The sequence below is a fragment of the Puma concolor genome, chromosome B2 (assembly GCF_028749965.1).
Source record: "Puma concolor isolate L17-30 chromosome B2, mPumCon1.1.hap2, whole genome shotgun sequence".
NCBI lineage: Eukaryota > Metazoa > Chordata > Mammalia > Carnivora > Felidae > Puma > Puma concolor.
This window is the reverse complement of record NC_141671.1, coordinates 33245548-33271028: the sequence shown is the minus strand read 5'-3', so window position 1 is coordinate 33271028 and position 25481 is coordinate 33245548. Positions and strand designations below refer to the sequence as shown.

The 25481-nt window shown below is 50.3% G+C and overlaps 2 protein-coding genes, 1 long non-coding RNA gene and 1 pseudogene across 6 annotated transcripts; 2 read left to right on the top strand and 2 right to left on the bottom strand.

Moving 5' to 3' along the window:
* Nucleotides 1-346: 346 nt before the first annotated feature.
* Nucleotides 347-5701, bottom strand: LOC112862576 (gametogenetin-binding protein 1-like). Of its 2 annotated transcripts, XM_025925875.2 has the most exons (6): nucleotides 5161-5697; nucleotides 4392-4510; nucleotides 3840-3937; nucleotides 3487-3631; nucleotides 2432-2571; nucleotides 347-614 (listed from the first exon to the last, which is right to left on the bottom strand). In XM_025925875.2, the coding sequence occupies exons 1-6, from the start codon at nucleotides 5625-5627 to the stop codon at nucleotides 564-566; spliced, it is 1020 nt and encodes a 339-aa protein (XP_025781660.1). In that variant the 5' UTR covers nucleotides 5628-5697; the 3' UTR covers nucleotides 347-563. The 2 variants fall into 2 exon arrangements, with proteins under 2 accessions (XP_025781660.1, XP_086562736.1); XM_086706610.1 differs by lacking the exon at nucleotides 2432-2571 and having other exon boundaries at nucleotides 5161-5701.
* A 965-nt stretch (nucleotides 5702-6666) lies between these two features.
* LOC147580884 (uncharacterized) lies at nucleotides 6667-10828 on the bottom strand. 2 transcript variants are annotated; one of them, XR_015251161.1, is made up of 5 exons: nucleotides 10728-10828; nucleotides 8570-8665; nucleotides 7573-8418; nucleotides 7258-7345; nucleotides 6667-6986 (listed from the first exon to the last, which is right to left on the bottom strand). It is a non-coding gene; the product is annotated as an uncharacterized LOC147580884 (long non-coding RNA). The 2 variants fall into 2 exon arrangements; XR_015251162.1 differs by lacking the exons at nucleotides 7573-8418; nucleotides 8570-8665 and having other exon boundaries at nucleotides 10728-10821.
* Nucleotides 6931-12545, top strand: BAK1 (BCL2 antagonist/killer 1). Of its 2 annotated transcripts, none has more exons than XM_025925131.2 (6): nucleotides 6931-7147; nucleotides 9156-9256; nucleotides 10257-10392; nucleotides 10746-10889; nucleotides 11980-12160; nucleotides 12281-12545. In XM_025925131.2, the coding sequence occupies exons 2-6, from the start codon at nucleotides 9187-9189 to the stop codon at nucleotides 12383-12385; spliced, it is 636 nt and encodes a 211-aa protein (XP_025780916.1). In that variant the 5' UTR covers nucleotides 6931-7147; nucleotides 9156-9186; the 3' UTR covers nucleotides 12386-12545. The 2 variants fall into 2 exon arrangements, with proteins under 2 accessions (XP_025780916.1, XP_025780917.1); XM_025925132.2 differs by lacking the exon at nucleotides 6931-7147 and adding an exon at nucleotides 8136-8260.
* Nucleotides 12546-24483: 11938 nt separating this feature from the next.
* LOC147580883 (U2 spliceosomal RNA) lies at nucleotides 24484-24577 on the top strand (annotated as a pseudogene).
* The last annotated feature ends 904 nt before the right edge of the window (nucleotides 24578-25481 follow it).

Below are 25481 nucleotides of genomic sequence, written 5' to 3'. Positions count from 1 at the left end.
TCCCCATGAGGCCACAAGCCTGGCCTGGGAACTTAGGAGGGAGGGAAGTCAGGGATGCTCCTACCAACAGGGTCTGGTCTTGTGGGAGCAGGGGCTCTCCTGGCATTCTGGGCCACCAGTCCTTCCCCACCCCCAGGGCAGATGCACCAATCCTCTTGCCCTCCAGCTCAGATGCCCCACTGGGGCCCCTCCACTGGAACCCAGGACTCTGCAGTTGGGACTGCCACACTGGGGACTAGACTGAGACCCTGGATAGCCTTGAGCTTGTGAGCTTGCTCCTAGCTTGAGGATGGGGGGGGGGGGGGGGGCGGGGCGGGGAGGGTTCCACACATAGCCAAGGAAGCCAAAAAGTCAAAGTGGGTTTTATTACTATCACAGGCCTGAGTCTGATGGGTAGGAACATTCTGCTGGGCAGGCCCACCCTGCAGACACATGGATTCCATTTATATCAAGACCCCTTGGCCCCAGGGGCTCCTTGGATGTGCCCTCAGAAGAGGGAGGCTAAAGCTCTATTCGGGTTGAAGGGATCTGGGATCAGGGCAGACTCAGGGCCAGCACCAGCTTCACTCTGGAGGCCAGTTTCCCATCTCGTCCATCTCCTCCAGGAGCAGGTGCTAGGGGGCAGAAGTGGGTGAAAAAAGGTGCCTCAGCATCTTTGGGCTCTCCCTTCCTGCTCTGTATCCCCAGAACATTCCTTCATATCCCCAGAGATAAGCACCCTGAGGCCATGCCAGGCCCTCTCTCATATTCGCCCAGCTGGCCCCCAGTCCACCAGCCCTGAGCCACCTCCCTCCCACTGAATGAGGGACCCTTCTCCCTCCAACTTGGGGGGGATCCTTGGAAGCCCCAGAAGTCAGGCACCCCAGCGAACCTCTCCCTTCCCTCACCTCTGTCCTGGACACCACACCAAGGGGGACTGCACCCTTCCCTCCAGCCTAGGGTGGTGCTTCAGCTGCCTCAGCGCCCCTCCCCTAGGTCCCCAGCATTCCCCAAAGGCTGGGGGGCGGCTTCCTTCCCCCTCGGCTTGGTGTCCCTGAGGACAGATAAGGAGAGAGTGGGGGATGGTGATGAGGATAGGACCCTTGAAACACCCACAGGAGGAAGATATTCCTGGGGCAGCTCTGTCCCCAAAGTGAGGACTGAGCTGGGACCCAACTTGCCACCACCCAGAAACTCCCTAGGGCCCCCCAATTCTGCTCAGGCTACCCCCTGGACTGTGGCCCCTGGCTCAGGGGTGGTTCTGGAAGGGAGAGGGAGGAGAAGGGGGCCAGAAGGGTGATGAGATCCCTTTAGTGTGAAAAGGCAAAAGCAAGAGCCCCTGTCAGAGCTGACCAGCTGTATACTTTAGGGTGAGGTGCACAGCCTTGTTCCCCACAGCACACAGGGGCTCCTGTAACTCAGGCATGCGGGCTTAGGACAGTGAGAGGGCTGCCCCTCAGTGCCTGGTGGGCATGCGCTTCTGGTATTCATTCCCCCAAGGGGGTAAGTCATATCCCTAACACTGGAGTGCCCTTGGCGGCTGGCAGGCAGCGCCTCTCCATCTTGTCTGATCCTTCCACCAGTGTCCCCTTCCTTACAGGAAGCCAAAGCCTGCATTCAAAGTCACAGAGCAAGTCAGTGCCGGAGCAGGGCTTCAGCTAAAGGCTTTGGCCTCTGAACCTGACTCTCTTTCCTTTACTTTCCCACAAAAGTAAACGACACAGACCGTCAGGGGCCTATGTCCACCGAATGAAAGAACGGGTTGATGAATGAATGAAAATTAATTCAAAAAGGACATGGACACATTTTTTTCACAACAGATTCATCCATGTGTGCTCAAGAGAGTCTGGGACAGGCCTGACCTCGAAGGCCAGGTTTTGGATTCTGTGCCTCCCTCTCTCTCTACCCCTCCCTTGCTTATACTCTTTCTCTTTTCTCTCTCAAAAATAAATAAACATTAAAAAAATTTTTTTTAGTGGGGGCACCTAGGTGGCTCAGTCGGGTTAAGCGTCCAGCTTTGGCTCAGGTCACGGTCTCATGGTTTGTGAGTTCAAGCCCCCTGTCAGACTCTGTGCTGACAGCTCAGACCCCGGAGTGTGCTTTGGATTCTGTGTCTTCCTCTCTCTCTCCGCCCCTCCCTCGCTGGCACTCTGTCTCTCTGTCTGTCTGTCTCTCTCTCAAAAAATGAATAAACATTAAAATTTATTTTTTTAATTTTAATGGATTTTGGGACTCTGGGTCAAGTGAGAGACAGAGAGACTGATGGAGAAGTGTGTGTATGCACAGGGCTTCAAGGTCCTACTCAGAAATACCACCACCAAGAAGGGATTGTGCCTTCCCTACCCAGACAGTGGGAGGCTGGAGCCAGGGCCAGGAGCCGATGGAGGTAGGAGGCCCCGCTCTCTCTAGTGCCTTCATGCAGGGGGTGGTGGTCGGGACAGGCCAGGCCTACCTGGCCATCCACAATGCCTGCCTCCTCCAGGGTGATCTCTGGCTGGGTCAGCAGCTCCCGGCCCTCATGACTGCCCATCTTCCAGAGGCGGGACTCCCGTTGTACTACCAAAAGCTTCTTTAACTCCGACTCCACGAAACCTGAGAGTCAGAGAGATGGGCATGGGACAGGCAGGCGGCTCCGGCTCGCCAGACCTCATCCCAGCCGTGTGCAGTCCCTGGTCACCCCCAGCCCCAGCCCTTACGTTTTCCATTACCTGGAACCAGCCAGATACTACCCGCCCACTTCCCTGACTTTGCCAGCAAACTCACTTGCCAAGCGCTCCCTCCCACCTGCATGAGTGTGAGTTTATTCCCCTCCTGGGGAGAGCGTGCAAGGGGCAGACATATGCCTCCACTCTCCACCAGCCACAGACTCAAGAGCAAGGATCTGGAACTACCCAAACTGCCTAGGTTCAAATCCCAGCTCTGCCACCTACTACTGTGTGACCTTGGACAAGTTACTTAACCTCTCTGTGTCTCAGTTTCCTCACGACAAAGTAGAGATTATAATAGGACCTACCTCAGAGTTGCGAAGCAGTATTTCACGAAAAGTATTCAGAAGGGCGTCTGGCCCATAGTAATGGCTATGTGAATGTCAACAATGATCATGTGATGTTATCATGTCATATCGCTACCACTGAGTCATCTGCTCACAATGTCTGGGTAGTGCTGGGGCACCGTCAACAGCAGGGTGTGATGGGAAAATCAGGGATGGAGATGCCCACTGAACAAGTTAGAATTCTGGGTTGGGAGTGGGTGATGCTTCTGGAGCGCAAGCCGTAGTCACAATCCCCACCTCACTGCCCCCCCAAACCTTGAGAAAGGAGGACTCTAGCTAGACCTAGCCTGCAGCTCCTGCTGAGCCACCCACTGGTCCCCCTGCAACCCTTTCTCCAGTGGTCATCTTAGGTCCTCTGGTACCACCTGGTGGTAAGAACTGGTATCACACCTATGAGTCAGGGCCAGAGTGGAGCCCCCTTGGCCTGAGGAGGGCAGGTTGGGCGCCACACTTACCCACTGTATCTGTTGACCTAAAAGTCTTATGCAGCGGTGACTGCAGGGTGACAATGCCTGGGACACAGACCTTGAATGAGCTGTCCTCCTCCTCCATTTCCTCTTCCTTGCCTTTCTCATCAGGCAAGCCTTCCTTGAGAGGAAACTGAGGGCATGCCAGGCCACTGAGCAGGTGAGGATGACAGGGACCCAAGTGTGCAGCCCCACCCCCAGATAAAACAAAAAGCAGGAGGGAACCCACCAGGTTAAGAGGGGTCTGCCCAAGCCCCAAATCCTGGGGCCCAGCCAAATGCGAGGAGGAGCCCCAACCAGGCTTCACCCACCCCCCACTGCCCCAGCCTGGTTCTACAGACCTTGGCGACTGCCGATTTCTGAAGCTGCTTGTACAAGGTGAGGAGGCGGCGGTTCCAAGGAGTTGTCCCCACCTTCGAAGAGGCCAGCCTGAGGTCTCCTATGAAGGTGCAGTGTCACTGACAGGCTGACAGGAACAAGGGGCAGCCCAGGCCCAGGCCCAGGCCCAGGCCGAGGAGGGCAAGGGCACTGAGCAGGCTGAAGTGAGGGGGAGGTTCCCTCATTTTCTTTAGCAAACACCTACTATGTGCTCAGCACAGTACCAGGCACTTTGCAAAGGACATTTCATTGACTCCTTGCAACTGCCCTCTGAGATAGATACTGTTATGGTCTCATTCCTTTCAGATGAGGAAACTGAGACACAGAAGCGGGGAGCAACTTGCCACTATCACACGACTTGGCATAGGGGAATGGAATGGACTCCGATCCACGCAGCCTGCCCTCAGCATTCCCTCAGACTATCCTGTGTCCTTCCAGGCCCCACACCCCTGAGGAGTCTGAGGAACAGGATCTATTTCTGGCACTGGCCTGACACCCGTGGCCACCACACTCACCGTCAAGCAGACACTCCTTCTCCTCCTCCTTGGTGAAGGTCTCGGGGCTGACCTCCAGTGGCCCCATGGCCCTCTGCAGGCATCCTTGCTCCAACTCCAAAGCTTGGGCAAAGTGGCCCCTGATCCCAAAGCATAGTCAGATGGGGGTAGCAGGCGGAGCCCAGACATGTGGCAAAGGCTCCCCAAAGTCCCCAAGGGCCCTCCTATAGGCCCTGCTCAGCCCCCTCCACCCTCCTGCCTCCAACAGTTCCCTGCTGGGCCTTTTGGGGTCCTCATCATACAGGGGGCTATCTTCCCTTGAAGGTAGAGTGAGGAGGAAGGTGGGGAGCAGAGGGGGAGGTGGGCCCTTTCCTTACAGGGAGTGGTGCCAGGTCCACGCGGGAGTGGGAATGAGGAGGGAGAGAGTGGGGAGGGAAGGCAGGGTGGAGTGAGGACCAGGAAGCAGCTGGGAAGCCATGGTGGCCTGGCTCACCTTGGCACTCTCTCGTCCCAGTCCCCAGCCTGTCTTTCTATCTTTGGCCTCCACCCACATCCCCTGACTTGTGGGAAGACCCACCCCATCTCTGCCCCCCGCCCAATACTCTCACCCCCAGGCTCCTTCCCATCCTTGATACATCTGTCCCTCCATCAACCCCCGTGCCTTATTCCAGTCCTCTACCCATCTGAAGACCCACATTCCCGGGCCTTCCTCAATTGGGGTCCTCCCATATCCTTGCCCCAGTACCCCCATCCCAGGCTCCCGCCCGCCATCCACAGCCCGGTCCCTCACCTGTCTGAGGTCTCTGTATCCCCGGAGGCCTCCCCTACCGCCTCCTCCTTCTCTTCTTCCGTTTCCTCTTTCCCAGACAGGTTGCCCAGCACCTCCTGGCTTCTCCTGGGCAGGACAGGCTTCACCTCTACACCCTGGGCCCCCACCCTCAGGACTTCCGTGGGGGTAGGGGTCTGGGCCCCTGTGTCCCCCATCCCTAGCCCCAAGGGGTCCTGCCGTGGCAAGGCCACAGACAGCATGTAGGGTAGTGTGGTGGATGGCTTTGGCTCCTTCCTCCCCACCCCTCCATGGCGGTTCATCACCAATGGGGTGGCGGCTTGCTCTCGCAAGGGGCATGTCCGACTCCCTATCGGGGTCTTGTCAGAGCTCTTTGGGCTGCCCTTGTTCCCCACCAGGCTACGGAAAAAGCGGAACATGGAGGAGCGGCCCAAAATTCGGGATTGACGGTTTGGAGCTGGGGCCTCCATCCCGAGAGAGACCCTGACTCGAAGGGTGGGGCCGTCACAGCCACCCCACCAACTGCTTAAGAACAGGAGGAGTTTTCAAATTAAAACTTCCAGTTGGAAACTTCTAAGAGTTCTAGAAGGCAAAGGCCGGGGGTGGCGGGGGGAGGGCAGGGGAGTGATAGGGAGCCTGGGAGGAAGACATGGTAGAGGGGATTCGTTGGGGGCAGAGAGGGCAGGAGGTCGATGAGGCGGGGGGGGGGAACAGGTACGGGAAGGCAGACTGGAGGCTAATGAGGTTGCTAATGAGGCTCCAGAAGGCATGGGGGTGGGGAGCAGGCAGAGGAAGCTGGGGGTCCTTGGACTGGGAATGGGGCAGGGGCTTTTGGGGCCTCTGCACACAACTCTCTCCACCTGGCTTGTCTTTCAAATCCACTCCTCACAGCCAGATAGTGTCTATCCTCCCTCTTTTCTTGCCTCTCAGCATCCACTTGCACATCCTCAGGTGGTACCCAGACACCCCTGTTTTCATCTCTGTTTATCTGCCTGTCACCTTTAGGATTTCAAATCTCTAGAGACCACCAGGGTGCCTGTGCGCCCGTCTTAATTGCACGTTGAATCTCAAGTTAGTATTATTATTTCCCACGACACCTATAGACTTGATTATAAACCCAGCTTAGTGACCCTGCGAGTTCCTTAAGCCCACTCACTGAGCCTCAGTTTGTTCGTCTGTAAAACGGGTGCAGTGGACAGCGTCTACTTCCAAGAGTTATTGAAAACATTCAGTAAGAGCACCTGAGTGGCCTGATGGGTTAGGCATCCAACTCTTGATTTCGGTTCAGGTCATGATCTCACAGTAGTGAGATGCAGCCCCACATTGAGCTCCACGCTGAGTGTGCAGCCTGCTTAAGATTCTTTCTCTCCTTCACCCTCTGCCTCTCCCCTGCTTGCGTGTGTGTGTGTGTGTGTGTGTGCACGTGCGCGCGTGCACGCCCCCCCCAAATAAATTAATAAAGCTAGTACCATACTGTTTAAAAAAAAAAAAAGATTCAATGAGAGAATGGTAACTAAAGTGCAAGGCACACTGTGGTGCTTAAGCCATCCTGCCTTTTTTATTGGTATTGATTCATGAAAGAGGGTAAAGATCAAAGACCGGGACTGGAAATCAGAAGTGGGAGAAGGGGAGCCTTGCCACCTGGCCGGGGCCAAGTGTAAAGGGTGGAGCACCTCCTCTGCGGAGGAGCCCAGACCGACCCCCAGGCTATAGGCCCTTCATCAGCATCCGGCGGCCACACAGCGACTTCCTCTAGAGGGAGCTAATTGGAGCCGGGAAGAGCCGGCACGTCTAGGATCCGGGCAGCCTCGCGGGTCCCTAGGGCCAAGCTGGGGCAAGCAGAAGCCGCGTCCAGACATCGGGACTGTACTGACGCCTGTTCCAGGAAGCTGGGCCTGGGCACCCGACCCCCAGGAGCAGCCGCTGGCCCCTCAGGATCTCTGGCCTTGGCCCTGTGAGCCATCCCGGGCCTGGGCGAGGGTCCTGGCAGGTAAGGTGGGAGGGTCTTGCCCATCCTCCCGGCTTTCGGCAGCCCCAGGCCCAGGGGGTACAAGGAGCCTGCAGGCAGCCAGGTGGGGACAGGGAGGCCCGGAGACTTGCCTGGGCAGCTCCGCCAACGTCTGCTCGGGGCCTGATCCAGCCGGGGCTCCCTCTGGCTTCCCCTCAGACAGCTCCCCCATTGCCCTTCCTGTCAAAGAAATCGGGTGCCAAAGAACCAGGTCCTTTAGCAGTCTGGGGCGGGGTGGGGTGGGGGGTGGGAGTGGAGATCGGAGCCAAGGTCAAGGTCAGGGAGAGAACTTTCCTGGTGCTTCCTGCTGCCCTAGGAGCCCTAGACTGGGTCTGCAGCCCAACCAGGCATCTCCCCCTGGGGAATATTCTAAGCCCAGCAAGTAGAGAGCAATGGACTCCCCTTACCAGGAAGTCAGGCCACTTGGATGAGGGCAAGGGTAGGCCCAGGTCAGCATAGGCCTCTGGCCCTGGGGGCCATTCTGATGTTTCACCTACTCCCCAGCAGTGAGCCCCTGGGGTAGTGGCAGAGAGAGTTGGTGGTGCAATCAGCAACCCCCCTGCTGTCCTGGGGGTTCCAGGTCTCGTTCAGGGACCAGGGGAGAGGGAACGGCATCTTCCGGAAGGAGCAGGGATGGGGGTGTGCCAGGCAAAGATCTGTTTCAAGCTGGCGCCCAGGGACAGAGGAAGGGAGGGTCGGGCTTCTCCCTATCCCTGCCCCCAGTAAGTGGAGGGGTGGAGAGCCTTCCTCCACACCTTCCGGAGAGCTCTTGCCTTGGGGCACTTTCGAAAATGGCCCCAGGCCTGAGAGGCAGGAGGACTGGGCGGGGAGGAGGGTAGTCAGGTCCTCCCTGGGAGGAGGTGGTGGCTGTGCTCAGCCCAGGGTGGGACTGGGCCTTCCCCCGAGGCAGGAGGAAGGCTACTTCCCCCAAAGAGTGATGGAGGCAGCTTTGGGGTGGGTATGAAGGGGTGAGAATTGAAAGTGAAACAGCTCACGTCCAGGAAATACTCCCTCTGTTGAGGGTTCACAGAGCAGATCAGGGCTGTGGCCAGGATTGAGCAAAGAGGAAAACTGGGGCCAGGGACGGGACAGCAGGTATGTGGTGGGGATACATATGTCAGGTGGGAGGCAGGGTGGGAGAGCTGTGGAGAAGACTTCCTCAGCTCACGGCAAGGCAGGAATGGGAAGAGCCAAGCCAAGGTAGGATGTAAACAGGTGATTGTCTTGAAAGGGTAACCTCTGAGGTCCACAAACTGGAAAGTAAATCTTATGTGAGTATTGAGCGTATGAACTCATGGAAATTCAGATTACCACCCTGACTCCCTGAGTGGCTATGTGGCCTCGGGCCCCAACTTCTTGGTGCCTCACTTTTCCCACCTGTAAAAGGGACATGATGATGCTTACCTTGCTGGGTTAATGTGCATTTTCAGTGTCTGACACCCCTGGGGGAGCAGTAGAAGTATACCATAGGTGCTCAGGAAGTGTTCGTAGCTAACAGGCCTGAGTTGGAAAACAGGGGTGCTCTGACCAGCCAAGGGGAAGTGGGACCTCCGAGCACAAGTTTCATGGGTCATTGGCTAGAAGGTGGTAATCCTGTGGTGAGGGTGTGCTAGGGAGGGTGCAGGAGGGCCCAGGAGCAGCAGAAGGAACCCCAGCCTCTGCAACCAGCCTCATTTACCCAGCAGCGAGGTGAAAGAGGACTTGAGACCCACGAGGGCACTACTCCAACCACCCCTCCCCAGGGCCCTGGCTGCGGGGTCCAGGTCCCTAGGTACAAATCCTGACTGCCTTGCCTTTCTCGCCCTCTCTTGCTAGTGAAATGCTCAGTAAGTTCTGATTCTGCCGACAGACTCCACAGGGACCCAGGGTGGTGAAATGAGACTTGGCTGGAGCTAGGATGGAGGGGTCTTTTGGGGGAGTGGGGGACCCTCCCCCTCATCAACAGCCCCTGCCAGTCCCCATCTCTGCTGTCTCTCACCCGTCCCCACAGGATAGCGCTGCCCTCCACTGGGACCTGAGAAATGGCATCCGGGCAAGGCCCAGGTCCTCCCAGGCAGGAGTGTGAAGAGACTGCCCCGTCTGCTACTTCTGGTAAGGGTCTTTCTGCCATCCTCCCCCATCCCACAGCCACCAGGGCTGTCTGAGAGGATGGAGAGAGCAGGAGTGGACAGGGCCAGGCCAGACTTACAGGCAGGCTCTCCTGCCCCCCGTTCACTCACCTTGGGTAAAGCAGAAAGCATCTCCCCACCCAGTGCAGGTGTGTGCAGGTGACCTCAGAAGCTGCAGTGCGGTCCAGGTTAAGCCCTGGAAGTGGGGAGGAGTCTGGGCCTGGGGGTGGGGGGCAGAGGCTAGGAGAGGCCTGGGAGTGAGCGTGAGGTGGGCACCACGCCATCTCCAGGAAGAGAGGCAGGAGGGGGTGAGGAGAAGAATGAAGAGTGGGGCGTGGCTATTCTATTCCTACAGTAGGAGAAAGAAGGAAGTTCCTAGGCTTATCACCCCGGCAGCCCTGCTGACTGGTGAAAGCGATTGTTATGACTTTGGGGGGGGAAGTAAGATGGCTGCCTTTCTTCCCTTTTCCAAGGGGACCATCAAAGGGCTGCGATTCCCAGCCCACTACAGACTGCTCCCTGGGCTTTGGGTTCAGTCCCCTGTATGTCACTGTGTCCCTATGTAACTCTTCTGGACCCAAAGCTGGAATTCTAAATTTTGTTTCCCACATTCCCCGAGCCATAAGGGCTACCCAGCCTGTACACACTAAAACTCAGGGGCCCACATGCCTGGGATTATGTCCTGGCTCCACTGCTCATTCTTGACTGTGTGACCTTGTACAAGTTATGTAAACACCCCGTGCCTCAGCTCCCCACCTGTAAACTGGGGTGTTCGTCTGCTTCACAAGGCTATTACGAGGCTTCAGTGAAACGTGCTAGAAAAATATCCTATACGCGATAAGCACTAGTTGTTAACTAAGGGCTGGAGTAGGGACATTTCTGTTCACGGGTGAGGACAGCCGAGGCCTTGAGGAAGAAAGACCCATCCACAAAGCATGGGGCCGTCCAGCCCTTCCTCCCTGACTCCTGGCTTTGATCCTCAGAGGAGCAGGTAGCCCGGGACACCGAGGAGGTTTTCCGCAGCTATGTTTTTCACCGTTATCAGCAGGAGCAGGAGGCTGAGGGGGCAGCTGCGCCTACTGACCCAGAAATAGTCACCTTGCCCCTAGAACCTAGCAGGTGAGCAATGGCCCTCTGGGCCCACGGGGGTATCTTCAGGGAGGCGGAGGCTCACATGGGGCCGCTGTGCAGGTCCTGGGAACTGGGGAGGCCCTTTTTATTTGGGGCTCCCCCCTGCCCCTGCCCCCCCCCCCCCCCCCCCCCCCCCACTGATCGGGGATCTTGGACCCTTTATAGAATATGCCTGTCCCGTGATCCTGCACTCTGCCCTCATGTCTGAGAACACGGTCAGGAACTTCCAAGGAGGGGTCCACAAGGCCAGGGGCATCTTGGGCGGAACCCCTTCTCCCCGAGTCCAGGCCCCAGCCCTGCCCGCCCTCTGCCTGCTCACCTACCTGCCTCCTGTTCTCCAGCACCATGGGGCAGGTGGGTCGGCAGCTCGCCATCATTGGGGACAACATCAACCAGCGCTACGATTCAGAGTTCCAGGCCATGCTGCAGCGCCTGCAACCCACAGCAGAGAACGCCTATGAACTTTTCACCAAGATTGCCTCAAGGTAGCCCTGGCCCTGGCCTCTGTGCTGCGCTGTCACCTCCGCACTGTGCCCTGCCCGTGGGATGGGAGATACTCGCTTCTCTGTCAGTGTCAAGAGACATGTGCACCACCCCTTGTCTGCTGTTGACTCACACATGGCCTCGGGCCCTGTCTTTCTCTCTCTGGGCCCCAGACTGCTCCTCTTTGGTATATAAGCTCACAGCTCTTGTGAGCCTGGGCACTCGGGACTGGACCAGATAGATCAGGACTATAGAGATGCCGGAGTAGGGATGTCCCCAGAGCTCCCCAGCCCAGCTGAGACACAGCTGGCCTTCTGATCTGGAACCATATTTCATACCAAAAATGGTCAGATTGCTAATGCCCTGGAAATGGCTTCCCTTTGCTACAGTGTGGTGTCTGAAAGGCCATCTGGTGTGGCTAGAGAGCCCACACGCCTGGGTCAAATCTCAGCTTTGCCACTTACCGGCTTTGTGAATCTATGGCCCTCAGTCCCCACGTCTGTAAAATAGAGGAAAGACGCTTAGAACAGTGTCCAGACTTAAAGGTGTCATCTGCTGTTACGTCTGGGTTAGGAGTCAGCGTCGAGGTGACTAAAGCTGGGGTGAAGGTAGGAGGAGGCAACTGATCGAGGATTAGCGCCCAGAGCTGAAACATCCTGCCCCTGTCCTTCGAGGCCTTCCCCACTCCACTCTGATTCCAGGTCCTGTCCTAACCTCCTCTTTGTCCTTTTCTCTCTGCTGTCTCTCGGGCTGCCAGGCCAGCAGCAACACCCACAGGTAATCTCCCTGCTGCTTCCGTCCGCTTGCTCTGCCTTCCCTGCTCTCTGCCCCTCTGCACTTGCGGCGCTGGGGCCACAACCTGGCGGCAGCACCCTGCTCAGACGCCCTCTGAGTTTCCTCCTTTCACAGAGATGCAGGTTCTTCCCAAACTGAGGCCAGGCTGGGGCAACCTCTGCCACCTTGAGTCACAGCTAAGCCATTTTGCTTTCCAGCTGGGAGCGGGGTGGGTTGCCACCGGACGGTGGGAGAGGAGAAGCAGGCTGAAGGGCCCTCTGGGGGTCTCCACTGACAATATCAACACTCTACCTGCAGTCTATTTGAGAGCGGCATCAACTGGGGCCGAGTGGTGGCTCTCCTGGGCTTTGGCTACCGCCTGGCTCTACACATCTACCAGCACGGCCTGACCGGCTTCCTGGGCCAGGTGACCAAACTGGTGGTCGACGTCATGCTGCGTCACTGCATTGCCCGGTGGATTGCGCAGAGGGGCGGCTGGGTAAGTGCCCAAGCGTCGGCAGCCTCCTCCCTGCTGCTGGGGCTGCCTCTCTCCCAGCCCCACCCCAGCCCTGGAGTGCCTGTATGTGCCGTCAGCCCTTCTATCTCTGTCTCTTGGCAGGTGGCAGCCCTGAACTTGGGAAATGGCCCCATCGTGAACGTGCTGATAGTTCTGTCTGTGGTTCTGTTGGGCCAGTTTGTGGTACGAAGATTCTTCAAATCATGACTCCCAGAGGGGCCCTTTGGGGTCCTAGCTGAGACCCCCTGCCTGGGCTTCAGCCAAGCCGTCTCCCATCCCCCCCTTCTCTACAGGGGTCCCCCCTCAAGAATACAGAAGCTTTAGCAAGTGGACACTCCAGCTTTGGGAGGGCCCCTGCATGGGGGTCAGTTAGGCTGCCAGGGGTGCCCCAACATTGCATGGTGCTAATGGGCCCCCTCTCTGGGCCCCATCCTGTCAGAGAGGGGCTATAGCCTTCTTCCTCAGCTCTCTGGGACACCCTCAGCCCTATCTATTGGGCACTGGGGAGATTTACAACTTGGAGAAGCAAGAGGCTAAGAGTCACTCTCCCCTCAAAATTTTTAATGGTTATATCTTTATGTAATACCCTTGGAAGGACCCTCCCCCCATCCATTCCCACCATTCTCCCCACGCCAGGAAGTCTGGGTGTGGGAGTTAGTAGACTACCCTGTGTTCCCCAGGATTCAGCTAGGTGTTCTAGAAGGTCAGAGCTTGATTGCTGGGCCTGGAGCCCAGCCCTGGCCCTTCCTAAGCTCTCCCCCTGCTCCACTCCCCCCCACCCCATATCACCGTTGCAGTGGACTCTCAGGGATTCTGGGCCTCAGTGTGGGGTAGAGATGGAGTTGAGGGTGCAGACCAGAGCTGTCAGAACCTCATCAGCAGCCCCCAAGCCCCCCTCCCAAGATCCTCAGTTCTCTCCCTTCCCCTCATCTATTACCACTTAAACCCAACCTATTCACTACAAGTGAAGCCCACCCTGCCCCCATCACTCCAAATAAGGAAGGAGGGGTCTTGGGTAAGTGGAGTGCTGAGGTTCTCTCCTTGCCCAGCCTACAGAATTTAGGACTGGTTTGTTATTGTCAGGGAAAGGGGGTAAGGAACTCGTCTTGAGGTTTCTGAGAAAAGAGCTGTTAATGCCACTAGGAACCCTGGGGTTGGGATCTTCCCTCACGGCCTGGGCACAGTGTAATCCGGGGGTGTGGATGGGGAAACTGTGAATACTTGAACTCTACACCCCCCTGACCCCCCACTCTCCACACTCCTCACCTGCCTAAGCCCCTCCTGTGGGTGGGGTGGGAATGCCTTGTCTATCTTGCACAGTCTAGGGGTTTGGGGGTAGATTAAGCCAAATGCAGGGAGGGGATGCAGACGGAACCCACTGGCCAGCCCCCACCTTCTGAGTGTGTCTGAAATAAACTGCAATCTCTGATTCCCATTTGGTAATTTTTATATCCTCTGCTACCCGTCCCTCCGCCAGGCTGGATTGGGGGAGCCTGGGCGAGCCTCGCATTTACCTGGTTTATTACTGGATAAAAGCTCATATTAGGCCTCCAGAATCCAGTAAAGGGCTGGGTGTGGTTTTCCCAGGCCCCAGCCCCCTACAAGGCCTAGGCCCCTCCCCACCTTTCCTAGCCCCTTCTCCAGGCACTTCTCATCTCTGTGTCCCAGGCAAGTTTCCCACCCTTTAGGAAGTTGGGAGACTCCAAGTTGCTGGGCTCTGGCTTGGTAGAGCCTCTGCATATGCCTGGGGACTCCTAGAGGCCACCTTAGGCTTGCTTTGAATGCCTCTCTCCCTGGGGCCTCCATCCATGCTGGCCCAAAAAGCCCTTCACCCCCACACCTGGCTCTGCCTGGGACACAGTGTCCCAGTCCTCTCTTCCCCATGTCCCCCACAACCAGCACACACAGGGCTTTTGATTCCAGGAATTTTGTGCTACATAGGAGTCCCTATGGGAAAAGGCAGCTAGGAGTGATAAAAATAACAAGCACGGGGGCGTTCAAATGTTCCAAAGTCTTTCCAGTCCTGGGCACCCTGGTCTGTGTTTCTGACACCTTTCCAAAATGGTCACGTGCAAGTCCTAAAGGATTTAGGGGCTTCACTTGCACTCCCTGAGGGGGTCTTGCCAATCCCCTCTCCCTTTGGACTTGGTCTTCAAACAGTCCAAGTACAGACTGCACCTTTGGATATCCTGCCCCCCTGCAGCTGGAAGGGTGGTGGCTACAAAGCAGCCTGCAATCTGCAGGGAAAGTTCACAGACAACCTACACCGAACACATACTACGAGCCAAGCCTTATGCGGAGAATTTATCATCCACGCCCAATCAGTAGGTTTTATAGCTGGTGACCTGGGGGATTGGGAGGTGGGGCTGGGGCTTTAAACTCCCAACTTTACAGTTATATAAAGGAAACTGAGGTACCTGCCCAGAGTCACCAGGTAGAATGGGCGGGAGCTGGCACTTGCCACCAGGGTACTGGCTCGAAGTTTTACGTAGAAGCCGACCAGGTGGGGAACGGGGCCGTTGGTCTGCAGCACAGGCCCGCCAAGGGGTCAGCGGGGAGGGGGTATATCCTTCCCCTCTAACCCCCGCGCGCAGCCGCCGCACTACCGCTCCAGGGCTCAGAAGACCGTGGAGGCGGGAGGGCTGCCCGAATTCAAGATGGCCGTCGCCGCACCGAGCACGCCAGCGTGCCCTCTGGTGGGCGGGGCCCCCGGGCGCACCTCCCCACTGGGTTTTGAGAACCGCTGAAAGACTTTCATTGGAAGAAGGCGGGCTGGCAGTGGCGCGAACTGTGGCGGTCTCTGCCCCTGTAAGGAAGGAGTTGGAACTCTATCCTGTAAGGCATGAGAAGCCCCAAAACGTTTGGCTGGAGTCTACCCTGGTCCCCTCCACTCCACCCTTTATTCCTCCAGAATGAAGTTTCCAAAACCGAAATCTAAGTGCATTCCGGGGTTGCCGAAAGGAAGGCGTGAGAAGTTGGGAGGCATAGGATAAGGCAGGGGTTTATGGGGGTGCAGGGGAGCAGATGGATAGGCAGGTATTAAGGAAGTTAAATTCTCAAAATGGTGGTTCTTCTGAAATCGTAGCTTCGTTTCCATCAAAGAGGTCTAGATTCCTGAGTCTTTGGGGCCAGTGATTTGGGGCAGTCCAGCCCCGGGAGAGAAGCATGTTTGGGTGTCGTCTGCTCAGTTGTGCGGTGTGGGTATGAAATCCACCTTGGCCTTGTACCCGGCATCTCCCTGCCTCCCCGCCCCACCCCACAGTTTACCTTCATGTGTCTGCTAGTTTACCTCGTCTGAAAAAAGTTTATTTCAGGTCACTAGGTGTCCATCCAGACAAAATCCTTCCTTTGCCCAAACCACTCAGTGAAATGAATAAGTTTTTATGACCTAACCATCAGAATAGCTTTGAAATAAATTAAAATTAATTCATTAATTAAAATAAAACCACCACCATATCCTTCTCCAGTTGTACCCACCTCAGATGTAAAGGCCCCGATCAAAGACACTTGTAAAATATGGATTTAATTCAATCTCTAATCCTGTGTGTGAGTGTGTGTGTGTGTGTGTGTGCGCGCGCGCGCGCGCACGCGCGTGCCTGACAGAGAGGGAGAGATGGAATGGAGTTACCAAAGATTGCTGAAGTGTCCAAAGGTCAGGAACCAGAAAACCAGCAAACCCAGCGTCTGGGGCATGTTCACCAATTGCTGGACATGTTAAAAAGGTAAACACCAGATTATGGCATATCAAAGATGTGGGGGAGGGGAAATTCAGCCCACCGGATAATAAGGGAACAAAAAGCAGTGATCTGGCCTATTGACCATAGGACAGGTAGCAGATCCCCAGCAAACTGTATGAATGATCCAGTAGAGGGGCAGCCTCACAAGACCAAGGTCAGGTGATGAACTAATATGAGCAGAAAACAGACTTTTCTGAGAAAATCACTTAATAGCTGAAGGGGCTAAAGCCACAGAATCTCCCTCCACCTGGAGTATGGGATTTGGCAACCAAATGGAGGGGAGAGCATGAAGGTGTGCAAGTGACATCTGGAGAGTAACATCTGAGTAGGCATCCATTGTTGAAATCAACATGCAAATCAGAAAAACTCTCTGCTCCACTTATCTCAACTCTTGCTTTGCAATCTTGGAATCATTCCTGGTGCCTAATGCTTCAACTTTTCCCAGCTTTGTCTAAGAACACAGCAGGAAGACAGTTCTTCAAAGTTACCTGCTTCATCACATCACACAGTGAAACTACTTCGCAACATTCAGACTTCTGTGATGATTGGCCCCACACAGGCTGCACTCACCAACCTTCTCATGTTTGGATCTGACCCCTTTCTCACCTGACCTCTGACTTTACTGAGAGAAACTTCTCCAATTCATTTCTGGCAGGCAGTGAGGCTTCCTCTAGAATGGGATCATTTTCTTGGTAAAATTCTCAGGTGGACCACACCAGGGAAAGATGGGGTGAATTTGGCACCGTCCAGCATCTCTGAATTGGGGGTGTTGTGAATCAGAGTGCAAGGGAAGCTCTGGGTTGGGCTTAGAGATATGGGTTCCCATGTTTACTGAAAAAGAACGAGGTTTCTAGGAGCCTGAGTAACAATGCTGCTGGGCTGTGTGAGAGAAGAGTTCTGTGTAGGTTCAGAGCAAAGTGCTACCCTAGTGAGGGTGTGGGGCAATCCCTCCTCCCCGCCCCCCCTTATATAGTGATATGTAATATAGTGTATAGTATAACATGTAGTGTAATAGAAGAGACTGTCTTCATATGGACTTAGAATCCTTAACACATCCTTTAAACAAAGATATAAATACCGTATCCACATTATTTCCATTTTTTAAAAGATATCTCTATGCCCAACGTGGGGGTCAAACCCACAACCCCAAGATCAAGAGTCACTGCTCCACCAACTGAGCCAGCCAGGCACCCCTATTTCTATTTTTTAAAACATTAAATCATCTCAAAACCCCATTGTGGACAGTGGAGGGATCAGAGTGAGGAGAGGGATTCCTCTCCAGAGAAAGTCGTTTTTCTTCCGTCTCACAAAACGCCTCCTAGATATGCCCCCTACCCATTACACTTAGAAGAAAGAGAGACCCTGGGATTTCTCCACATTAATCTGAGTTTTCGGGAAATGCTGTAGTGGCAAAAAAGGAGAAAGGAGGAAATGAACATGTGTTGAGTTATTATACTTATGACAGATGTCTCGTTTGGCTGTATAGCTCTCTAAGACAGAAATTACTATTCCCATTTTACAGATGAAGAAAAAAAAGTTTACTAAAGGAAGAACAGGATGGTATAAAGTAATGGTTAGTTGCATCATTCACTCTAACATAAGTGTTATTTTTGTTACTTTGCATAGATAAATAATATAAATTAATACATTTATTAGTTTTGTTTAAACCAAGTTTTACATTTAGAAGGACAATTATCAGACTTTTCTTTAGTTATAGGGAAAAATCAATAAGATGATTGTAGAATTATGGCAAGAAACATATGAACAGAAAACATTTTATTCTACCACCACCTCCAGGAGGAAAATAGAAATGACTAAAAGTAAGTCCAGGGGCGCCTGGGTGGCTCAGTCGGTTGAGCGGCTGCTTCAGCTCAGGTCATGATCTCGCAGTCTGTGAGTTTGAACCCTGCGTCGGGCTCTGTGCTGACAGCTTAGAGCCTGGAGCCTGCTTCGGATTCTGTGTCCCCCTCCCTCGCTGCCCCCCCCCCCCCATGCTCTGTCTCTCTCTGTCTCAGAAATAAACATTAACAAAAATTTTTTTTTAATTTTTTTTCAACGTTTTTTAATTTATTTTTGGGACAGAGAGAGACAGAGCATGAACGGGGGAGGGGCAGAGAGAGAGGGAGACACAGAATCGGAAACAGGCTCCAGGCTCCGAGCCATCAGCCCAGAGCCTGACGCGGGGCTCGAACTCACGGACCGCGAGATCGTGACCTGGCTGAAGTCGGACGCTTTAACCGACTGCGCCATCCAGGCCCCCCCAAAATTTTTTTTAAATAAAAAAAAAAAAAAAGTAAAGTAAGTCCATAATGTTACTTCATTTGTGTAAGGTCAGGAAAAAGATTTTTGAAGACTGAGATAGTCTGTGTGTGTTTTTAATATGTGTATAATATTTAAAAGAAGTTGGCATGTTAGAGAATCTGATAGATTAGTCTTGTGATTTCAAATTGAATTATGTAATTTATCTTAGACTTGTAATTTGAAGCTGAAAGGTATCAGTAATTTGATTATGTTTGTAAACAGTATTGAAATCTTTAAGATAACTTGATTTGCTACATTTAGAAGCTTGAATTATTAGGCTTGTGAGAGTCATTTACATGCTTAAGGTTTTTTCTTGTTTGACTTGTAAATTTGCCCTATGAGGAATTTGAGTTGCTTGAAAAAATCCAGTATATTAAATTTATAAATGTAGTTTAAATATGTAAGAGAATTTAATTAGCTAGCTTTGTAAGTGGCAAGAGTAATGTTCAAGCAAATTTAATATGTCAAGCCCATGGGCTAATTGAACATTAATCAAGGAACAAGTTATTGCTTTTATTTTTATACAAAAATTACAAGATTTCTAAATAGAACATCCAAGTTATGCAAGTTAAACTTAAAAACTTAAAGAAAATCTGTTTGTAAATTTACAACTTTAATTAATTGAAAATTGATTTAAACATAAGCAACTGCAAATAGTATAGCTGAACCCAAGTTCATCTGCCTGACGCGTAGCAAAGCCAAGCACTGAGACGTCCAGTACGCAGCAAGGAAATGGCTTGAGAGGCAGCAAAAGGAGGAGACAGAAGAGACTGGCTCAAATCTGCCCCCTTCAAATCAGAGTAGAATAAATTTTTATAATCTTAGGGGTTGGGATTACATACATATCGATGCAAACAGCAGGTAAACTCATGAGTATTCATGAGGAAAGATGGAGCATGTGCACTGAGCACACGTACATGTAACATACATCCCATGTTCACTTTGGGGTGGAGATGTAACATTACAATGAAGCAAAATTTGGCCCCTGATGTCAGGAGGTCATCTGTAGGACAAGAGGGGTTATGCACATGCTCTGAAAGCCGGTATACACTGGATGGGATCTTGGGCTTATTATCTCAGGGACAGAATGCAGGGCATTGCTTGTTCTCGGGCTGGAACCGTATCAGTGACCTTCATTTATGTCAGTCCAGCCCTCTATGGACACAGCTAGTGGGTTTGTTAGTGGGATCTGTAAAGAAATAATAGCTGATTAGGGAGAGACAGGTCTCTGAAAAACAAGCTTTAAATTTCCTGTTAGTCTTAACCTCATTAATCCTATGGGGCACATTTTTATTCCCCCCGAGTTATGATCATTCCTCATTCTTGAAGGAATTGGGACAACGATCGCTTTGGCTACTTCCTGCTGGAAAAGTGTGCAGTTTCAGGGTCTGAGGGATGAAACAACTTTGTACTTTGTTGGAAATATTCCCTGGTACTTGGCTTAACATGTACATTCTGCATAACCAAAATATTAGCTCCTTCTTTGGCCATTTTGGAGCAACATTGGAAACCACACTTGATTAGTACATATCCAATTAATAAATGAAAAGTGATGAGGGCAAGCTGAGGACAAAGCATATGCTAGCAACCACCCCCCCCCCCCCCCACCCCATATGTGTGACATTCCTCAGGCACTCCTAGCTGCCCAAGAACAAAGGAAAGGACAGAAACGAATGGTTAAAGAGTCTCCATCAGTTTACAAATATCTTAGTAATATTACATGAAAAGGGCAATCTTATCAATAGCCGAATCTCCAGGAACTTCCTACTATTTGAAGGATAATGCTTTGCTAGAGGGAAAAACAACCTTAGCTTGACAATAGCTAGACCTCCAGTAATCTGTGAGTCTTCTTTAGCATATGGAAATCGCTTTAAGAAACTTCCTCTTAACTTTACTTCCCCCACCTCCACAGTGTATAGCCAATCTTCACAACCCGTGCAGTTCTTTCTGCCCATGGGTCCTGTCCCCATGCTTTAATAAAATCACCTTTCCTGGGGCACCTGGGTGGCTCAGTCCATTGAGCATCGACTTCGGCTCAGGTCGTGATCTCACGAGTCGTGAGTTCGAGCCCCGCATCAGGCTCTGTGCTGACAGCTGGGAGCCTGGAGCCTGCTTTGGATTCTGTGTCCCTCTCTCTCTGTCCCTCCCCCACTCACACACAGTTTCTTCTCTCTCTCTCAAAAATAAATAAAACTTCAGAAGCATTAATATAAACACAGCAAGTTGTGTTAGCAGTGGCATTCTACCCTGTTCTGGAAGAATATGGTCCAAAGCAATGTGTTTAGCAAGCACTACCTTGGCTAACAGATTTACTTTCTTATTGTTGGGCAACAATGGCAGAACAGTTTTGTTGGCCAACTAAAACTGTTCTCCCAAATGAATACCAAGATCCATCCTTTTGATAACCAGGCAAGTAATCCCTATCTGGTGTTGATTTCCTTTTTGCTTCATAAAAAGTTTAAAAGTTCACTGGAATTGTAAACAGAGTGAGGGGGAACCAAATTCCCTAGCAAGTAGACCTCTCCTACTCTCCAACTGCCAAGACATAGACAAGCCCAGAGCTGGTTAGAAGTAATGGCAAGATCCCCTGTTTGACCAAGATTTTCTTCTTAGAAAAACATCACAGATCAACATTATTCCCTCATAGCCAGAGTTTAACTGCTCTGTTCTGGACCTTACATACAAAGTCTGATCCATATCTCATGAACCAGTCTTAGTCTTGAGAATAGGTTAGTTCGGTTAAACAGCTGTCTTACTTCAGGAGGTGGTCCTGCAGGTGGGGGCTCTCAGGCCTATAATATGGAGGCAATCAGGTAATGAATAAACAGCATTTCTGTGGAGGGTGTCTGGGTGGCTCTGTCAGTTAAGCTCTGACTTCGGCTCTGGTCATGATCTCACAGTTTGTGAGTTTGAGCCCCAATGTGCTGACAGCACAGAGCCTGCTTCAGACCCTCTGTCTCCCTCTCTCTCTTCACCTCCCCTGCTGGTTCTCTCTTTTGCTCTCTCAAAATAAATTAAAAAACTTAGAGAAAAAAAAAAGAAGAAGCATTTCTATGGAAACAAAAGAAAAACACAGGTTAATGGTTGGGACAAATTATAAATCCAGTGTCTCAGTCCTGACAGTGAGAAGCCAGTGAGAAGATTTCTAGATGTCAGGCTTCAAGCATCTTCAGATGGAATGAGGGTAGGCGGTGGCTGTCTGATAGACTTTCCTGGTTTGCAGTTTGGATGTCTCTGGTCACCTTCTTTAAAAAAAAAATTTTTTTTAACATTTACTCACTTTTGAAAGTGAGAGACAGAGCACAAGTGGGGGAGGGGCAGAGAGTAGGAGACACAGAATCAGAAGCAGGCTCCAAGCTGTCAGCACGGAGCCCGACGTGGGGTTCGAACTGATGGACCACGAGATCATGATCTGAGCTGAAGTCAGATGCTTAACCGACTGAGCCACCCAGGTGTCCCTCTGGTCATCTTCTTGAGTGGCCCATACAGCAACAGGCACTAAGTTCATCTACACATCACCGTTGTGGCAAATTCTCTAAAATTTACATCATGCTGTTTGCCTTCAGTTTGCAAGACTTTAGGAAAAAGGGCAGTTTTAGTTCTCAATGATTCCAACTCAAGAGAATGGGAGAAAATAGGAAACCTTGGTTTGGAGAATCATAGTCAGATATTTGAGGAAACCAGAAGAATTCAGTATCCAGCCCAGTCGTTTAACAAACACTCAAAGACAATTAGAACTGGAATCTAACATCCACAAAGGCGTGTTACTGAAACAATTTTTCTCTCTAAAATCACCCTCATTTCCACTAAAGATGGCCAAATTAAGACTAATTTATTTGTAAAATTAGTCCAGTTTTAACAAACTTGGCCTAATTATTTATGTAAATACGGCAACAATAGTGATTGGCCAGCCACATAGGTTCTTTTAAATCTGTTTTGCTGGAACTTTTTATAAGAAATTTCAGATTGAACTTTTAATAGCCTCTTGAGGCTAAGAAGCCAAGCCCAATATTTGCCATCAGACTTTGCCTGTAATACCTATAGATTTGGGTGAATTCCTCTCTTCTTGAGGTCCCCAAAATATCCCGAGGTTCCTGAGCTTGCCAAGAAGTGATCTTCCCTACTTCCCATAGAGCTACTGGGAACCCTGTAAGCAAGGTACAAGCCCTATTTTTTCCAAGGGGACATCAATGGCTCCATAAAGTTTATCTTAGTTCCTTAAAGCTGTTTGGACATATCTGAGACTATGCATGTCTCCCTCAAATGTGACATTCCAGTCAAACCTTTAGTAATATGACCAATATTTCCACTGGTGTCCTGTTACAAGGAGAACAATTTCTTATTGAACTGTAATTGCCATGAAAGTAAAAATACTCATTGAGAGTTCCCAAATTCTGGAGGGATCAGAAAGGGAGAAAAATGTTTCATATTTGCTTACAAAGGAATATTTTACCAAATATCTCTAAGTCATAGATAAGAGAAAGAGTTTCCTTATATGTGGAAGAGCAAACGTTAGAGAAACAGCAATGTTTCAAATAAGAGTCATAAAAATATAACATCTTTCTCAATTCATTCAGTCCCATGTTACTAATTCTTGTTCTGTTTGAGTGCATTTTTCCCATTAGTTCTGGAAATTCTTACTCAGTTTCATTTACGATTGTAAAGGTATCACAAACCTTTATTTGTCAAAAGTCTTCTCCATGAATCTCCTCACAGCTGGAATACATTTGCAAGAGCATCAGAGTAAAATAATAACTATAAATGATAAAAGACTCAAAAATGGTTAAAGTGGTTAAAGATCTGAAGAGAGTTCAGGTTCAGGTGACAAGGAAATCTGTCTATTTCTGTGACACATAACACTTCAATAATTAGAATTACAAGTAATGACTTTATACCAGGACATATCAAAACCTTGGCAATGTTACATAATTTCTGGAACTGTTATAGCATTCATTCATATAACCCAAGAAGGTTTGTTATCATGTATTTGACAATGCTTCCCATGTAATTTGATATACCAAATTAAAAAAAAAAAAAAAGCCTAATTAGTCAAGGAGACTTCATTTAAAATTTGAATTTTGGGAAATATCTCAAAAATATTAGCTTTAGGCACATGCCTAAATAGGATTACAGATCATTACAAAACTTAATACTTAATCATCTATTTAACCAAGGTGGCAATAAGAGATTCTAAAGGCAAATACAGAAGGTTACGTAGTTGTTATCAACATTTAGCCCTTTTAATATTGAGAAGATTCAACTTTCTTAAGTGATCAAACACGGAACATAGAAGACAAAACATACTTTGTTTTTCTAGACCAATTGCATTAAAGGTAAAGAAAAAATCGTGGCCCCTGGGTGGCTCAGTCAGTTAAGCATCCAATTTTGGCTCAGGTCACGATCTCATGGTTTGTGGGTTCAAGCCACTGGAGCCTGCTTTGGATTCTGTGTCTCCCTCTCTCCCTGCCCCTCCCCCCCAAGAATAAACATTAAAAAAATTTTTTTTAAAGAAAAAAATCTTTGTTTACTTTTTTTTTTTTTTTAAGTAATCTCTATACCCAATGTGGAGCTCAAACTCACAACCCAAGATCAAGAGTTGCATGCTCCAATGACTTAGCCAGCCAGGTGCCCTTATGATTGCTTATTAAGAACAGACAACTAACCCAAGAAAAGTTTGTCATTTTAACAGAGAGGAAAAACAAATTCTAATCTTATATCAGTGTACTTCCAATATTAAAATTCATTCACTCCAGTCTCAGTCAATCCTGACCATACATAAAATTGTTTTCCAAAGATTCTCTTCTTCCAAACTTTCTACAACTTTCTTTTTTTTCAGATTTTGTCCTAAGTTTTCCCTCTTTAAATAACCAGTCTCGGGGCTCCTGGGTGGCTCAGTCAGGTAAGCGTCCAACTTCAGCTCAGGTCATGATCTCAGGGTTCATGAATTCAAGTCCGGAGTCAGGCTCTGTGCTGACAGCTCAGAGCCTGGAGCCTTCTTTGGATTCTGTGTCTCCCTCTCCCTCTGCCCCTCCCCCACTCACACTCCGTCTCTCTGTCTCTCTCTCTCAAAAGTAAATAAATATTTAAAAAAATTTTTAATAACCAGTCTCACTTTAGGACAAAATTATTTTCTTTTCCCTCAACAAAAATGTATTCCTATCCCTAGGCACCTGGCTGGCTTAGTCGGTAGAGCATACGACTCTTGATCTCTGGGTTGTAAATTTGAGCCTCACATTGGGTGTAGAGATTACTTAAAAATAAAATATTATCACTTCTCGGCCTTTTGGCTAAGATCAAGTGTAGTATCTGTTCTTATCAGTTTAAAAATAAAATATTAAAAATAAATGTATTCCCATTCCTAATATTCCCCTTTTCTTTTTCTTTTTCTTTTTCTTTACCAGTTCTTTAGACTGGCTAATCTATGGATACATTTCATAATTTTTAGAAACATGCACCTTCTTAGGGTGCCTGGGTGGCTCAGTCAGCATGTGACTTTGGCTCAGGTCATGATCTCATGGTTGGTGAGTTCAAGCCCCCTCTCCCCTCTCAGCACAGAGCTGACTTGTGATCCTCTGTCTCCCTTTCTCTCTGCCCCTGCCCTGCTTGTGCGCTCTTTCTTTCTCTCTCTGTCAAAAATAAATAAACATTTAAAAAAATGCACCTTCTCATAGTAAATTTTTCAGCATGACATAAAACATGTTTAGTAATAGACCCAAATATCTTTTGTTTTTGTGTAATAGGAGGCCAAAAGCAGATAAACCAATGTTTTAATAAACTTATGTTTTATTAATTTATCTTATTTAGAAATGATCTGGATATTTAATGAATCTAACTTTACTTATCATTTAACAGAGCAACACCTTAAAGTTTCAAGTTAGCAAAGATTTTGGAAGCTATTTAAAAATTTACCTATAGGGGCACCTGGATGGCTCAGTGGTTGAGCACCTGACTGATTTCAGCTCAGGTCATGATCTTGTAGTTCATGGGATCAAGCCTTGTACTGGGCTCTGGGCTGGCAGCTAGGAGCCTGCTTGGGATTCTCTCTCCCTCTCTCTTTGTTTCCTCCCCTCTCAAAATAAATAAATAAACTTAAAAAAAGAAAAGAAATACATTTCTAAAAGTTTACCTATAAACCTTTTTATCTCATTTATATCTGTTCATCTGTTCTCAACATTTATGTTTAGATTACCTGTTAAACTTTGTGACGCATTAGACAAAGTCAATCATGATTCTAAGTGTTTTTTTCTTTTCTGACAAATGTTGCA

What these genes read in the sequence shown, in the direction of transcription:
- BAK1 (XM_025925131.2), top strand. Translation starts at nt 9,187, where the DNA reads ATGGCATCCGGGCAAGGCCCAGGTCCTCCCAGGCAGGAGTGTGAAGAG. An exon ending in TTGCCCCTAGAACCTAGCAG is followed by an intron (nt 10,393 to 10,745) that starts GTGAGCAATGGC and finishes CCTGTTCTCCAG; the next exon opens with CACCATGGGGCAGGTGGGTC. An exon ending in TTGCGCAGAGGGGCGGCTGG is followed by an intron (nt 12,161 to 12,280) that starts GTAAGTGCCCAA and finishes GTCTCTTGGCAG; the next exon opens with GTGGCAGCCCTGAACTTGGG.
- LOC112862576 (XM_025925875.2), bottom strand. Translation starts at nt 5,627, where the DNA reads ATGGAGGCCCCAGCTCCAAACCGTCAATCCCGAATTTTGGGCCGCTCC. An exon ending in GAAGGAGTGTCTGCTTGACG is followed by an intron (nt 3,938 to 4,391) that starts GTGAGTGTGGTG and finishes GCACCTTCATAG; the next exon opens with GAGACCTCAGGCTGGCCTCT. An exon ending in AGAAATCGGCAGTCGCCAAG is followed by an intron (nt 3,632 to 3,839) that starts GTCTGTAGAACC and finishes GCATGCCCTCAG; the next exon opens with TTTCCTCTCAAGGAAGGCTT.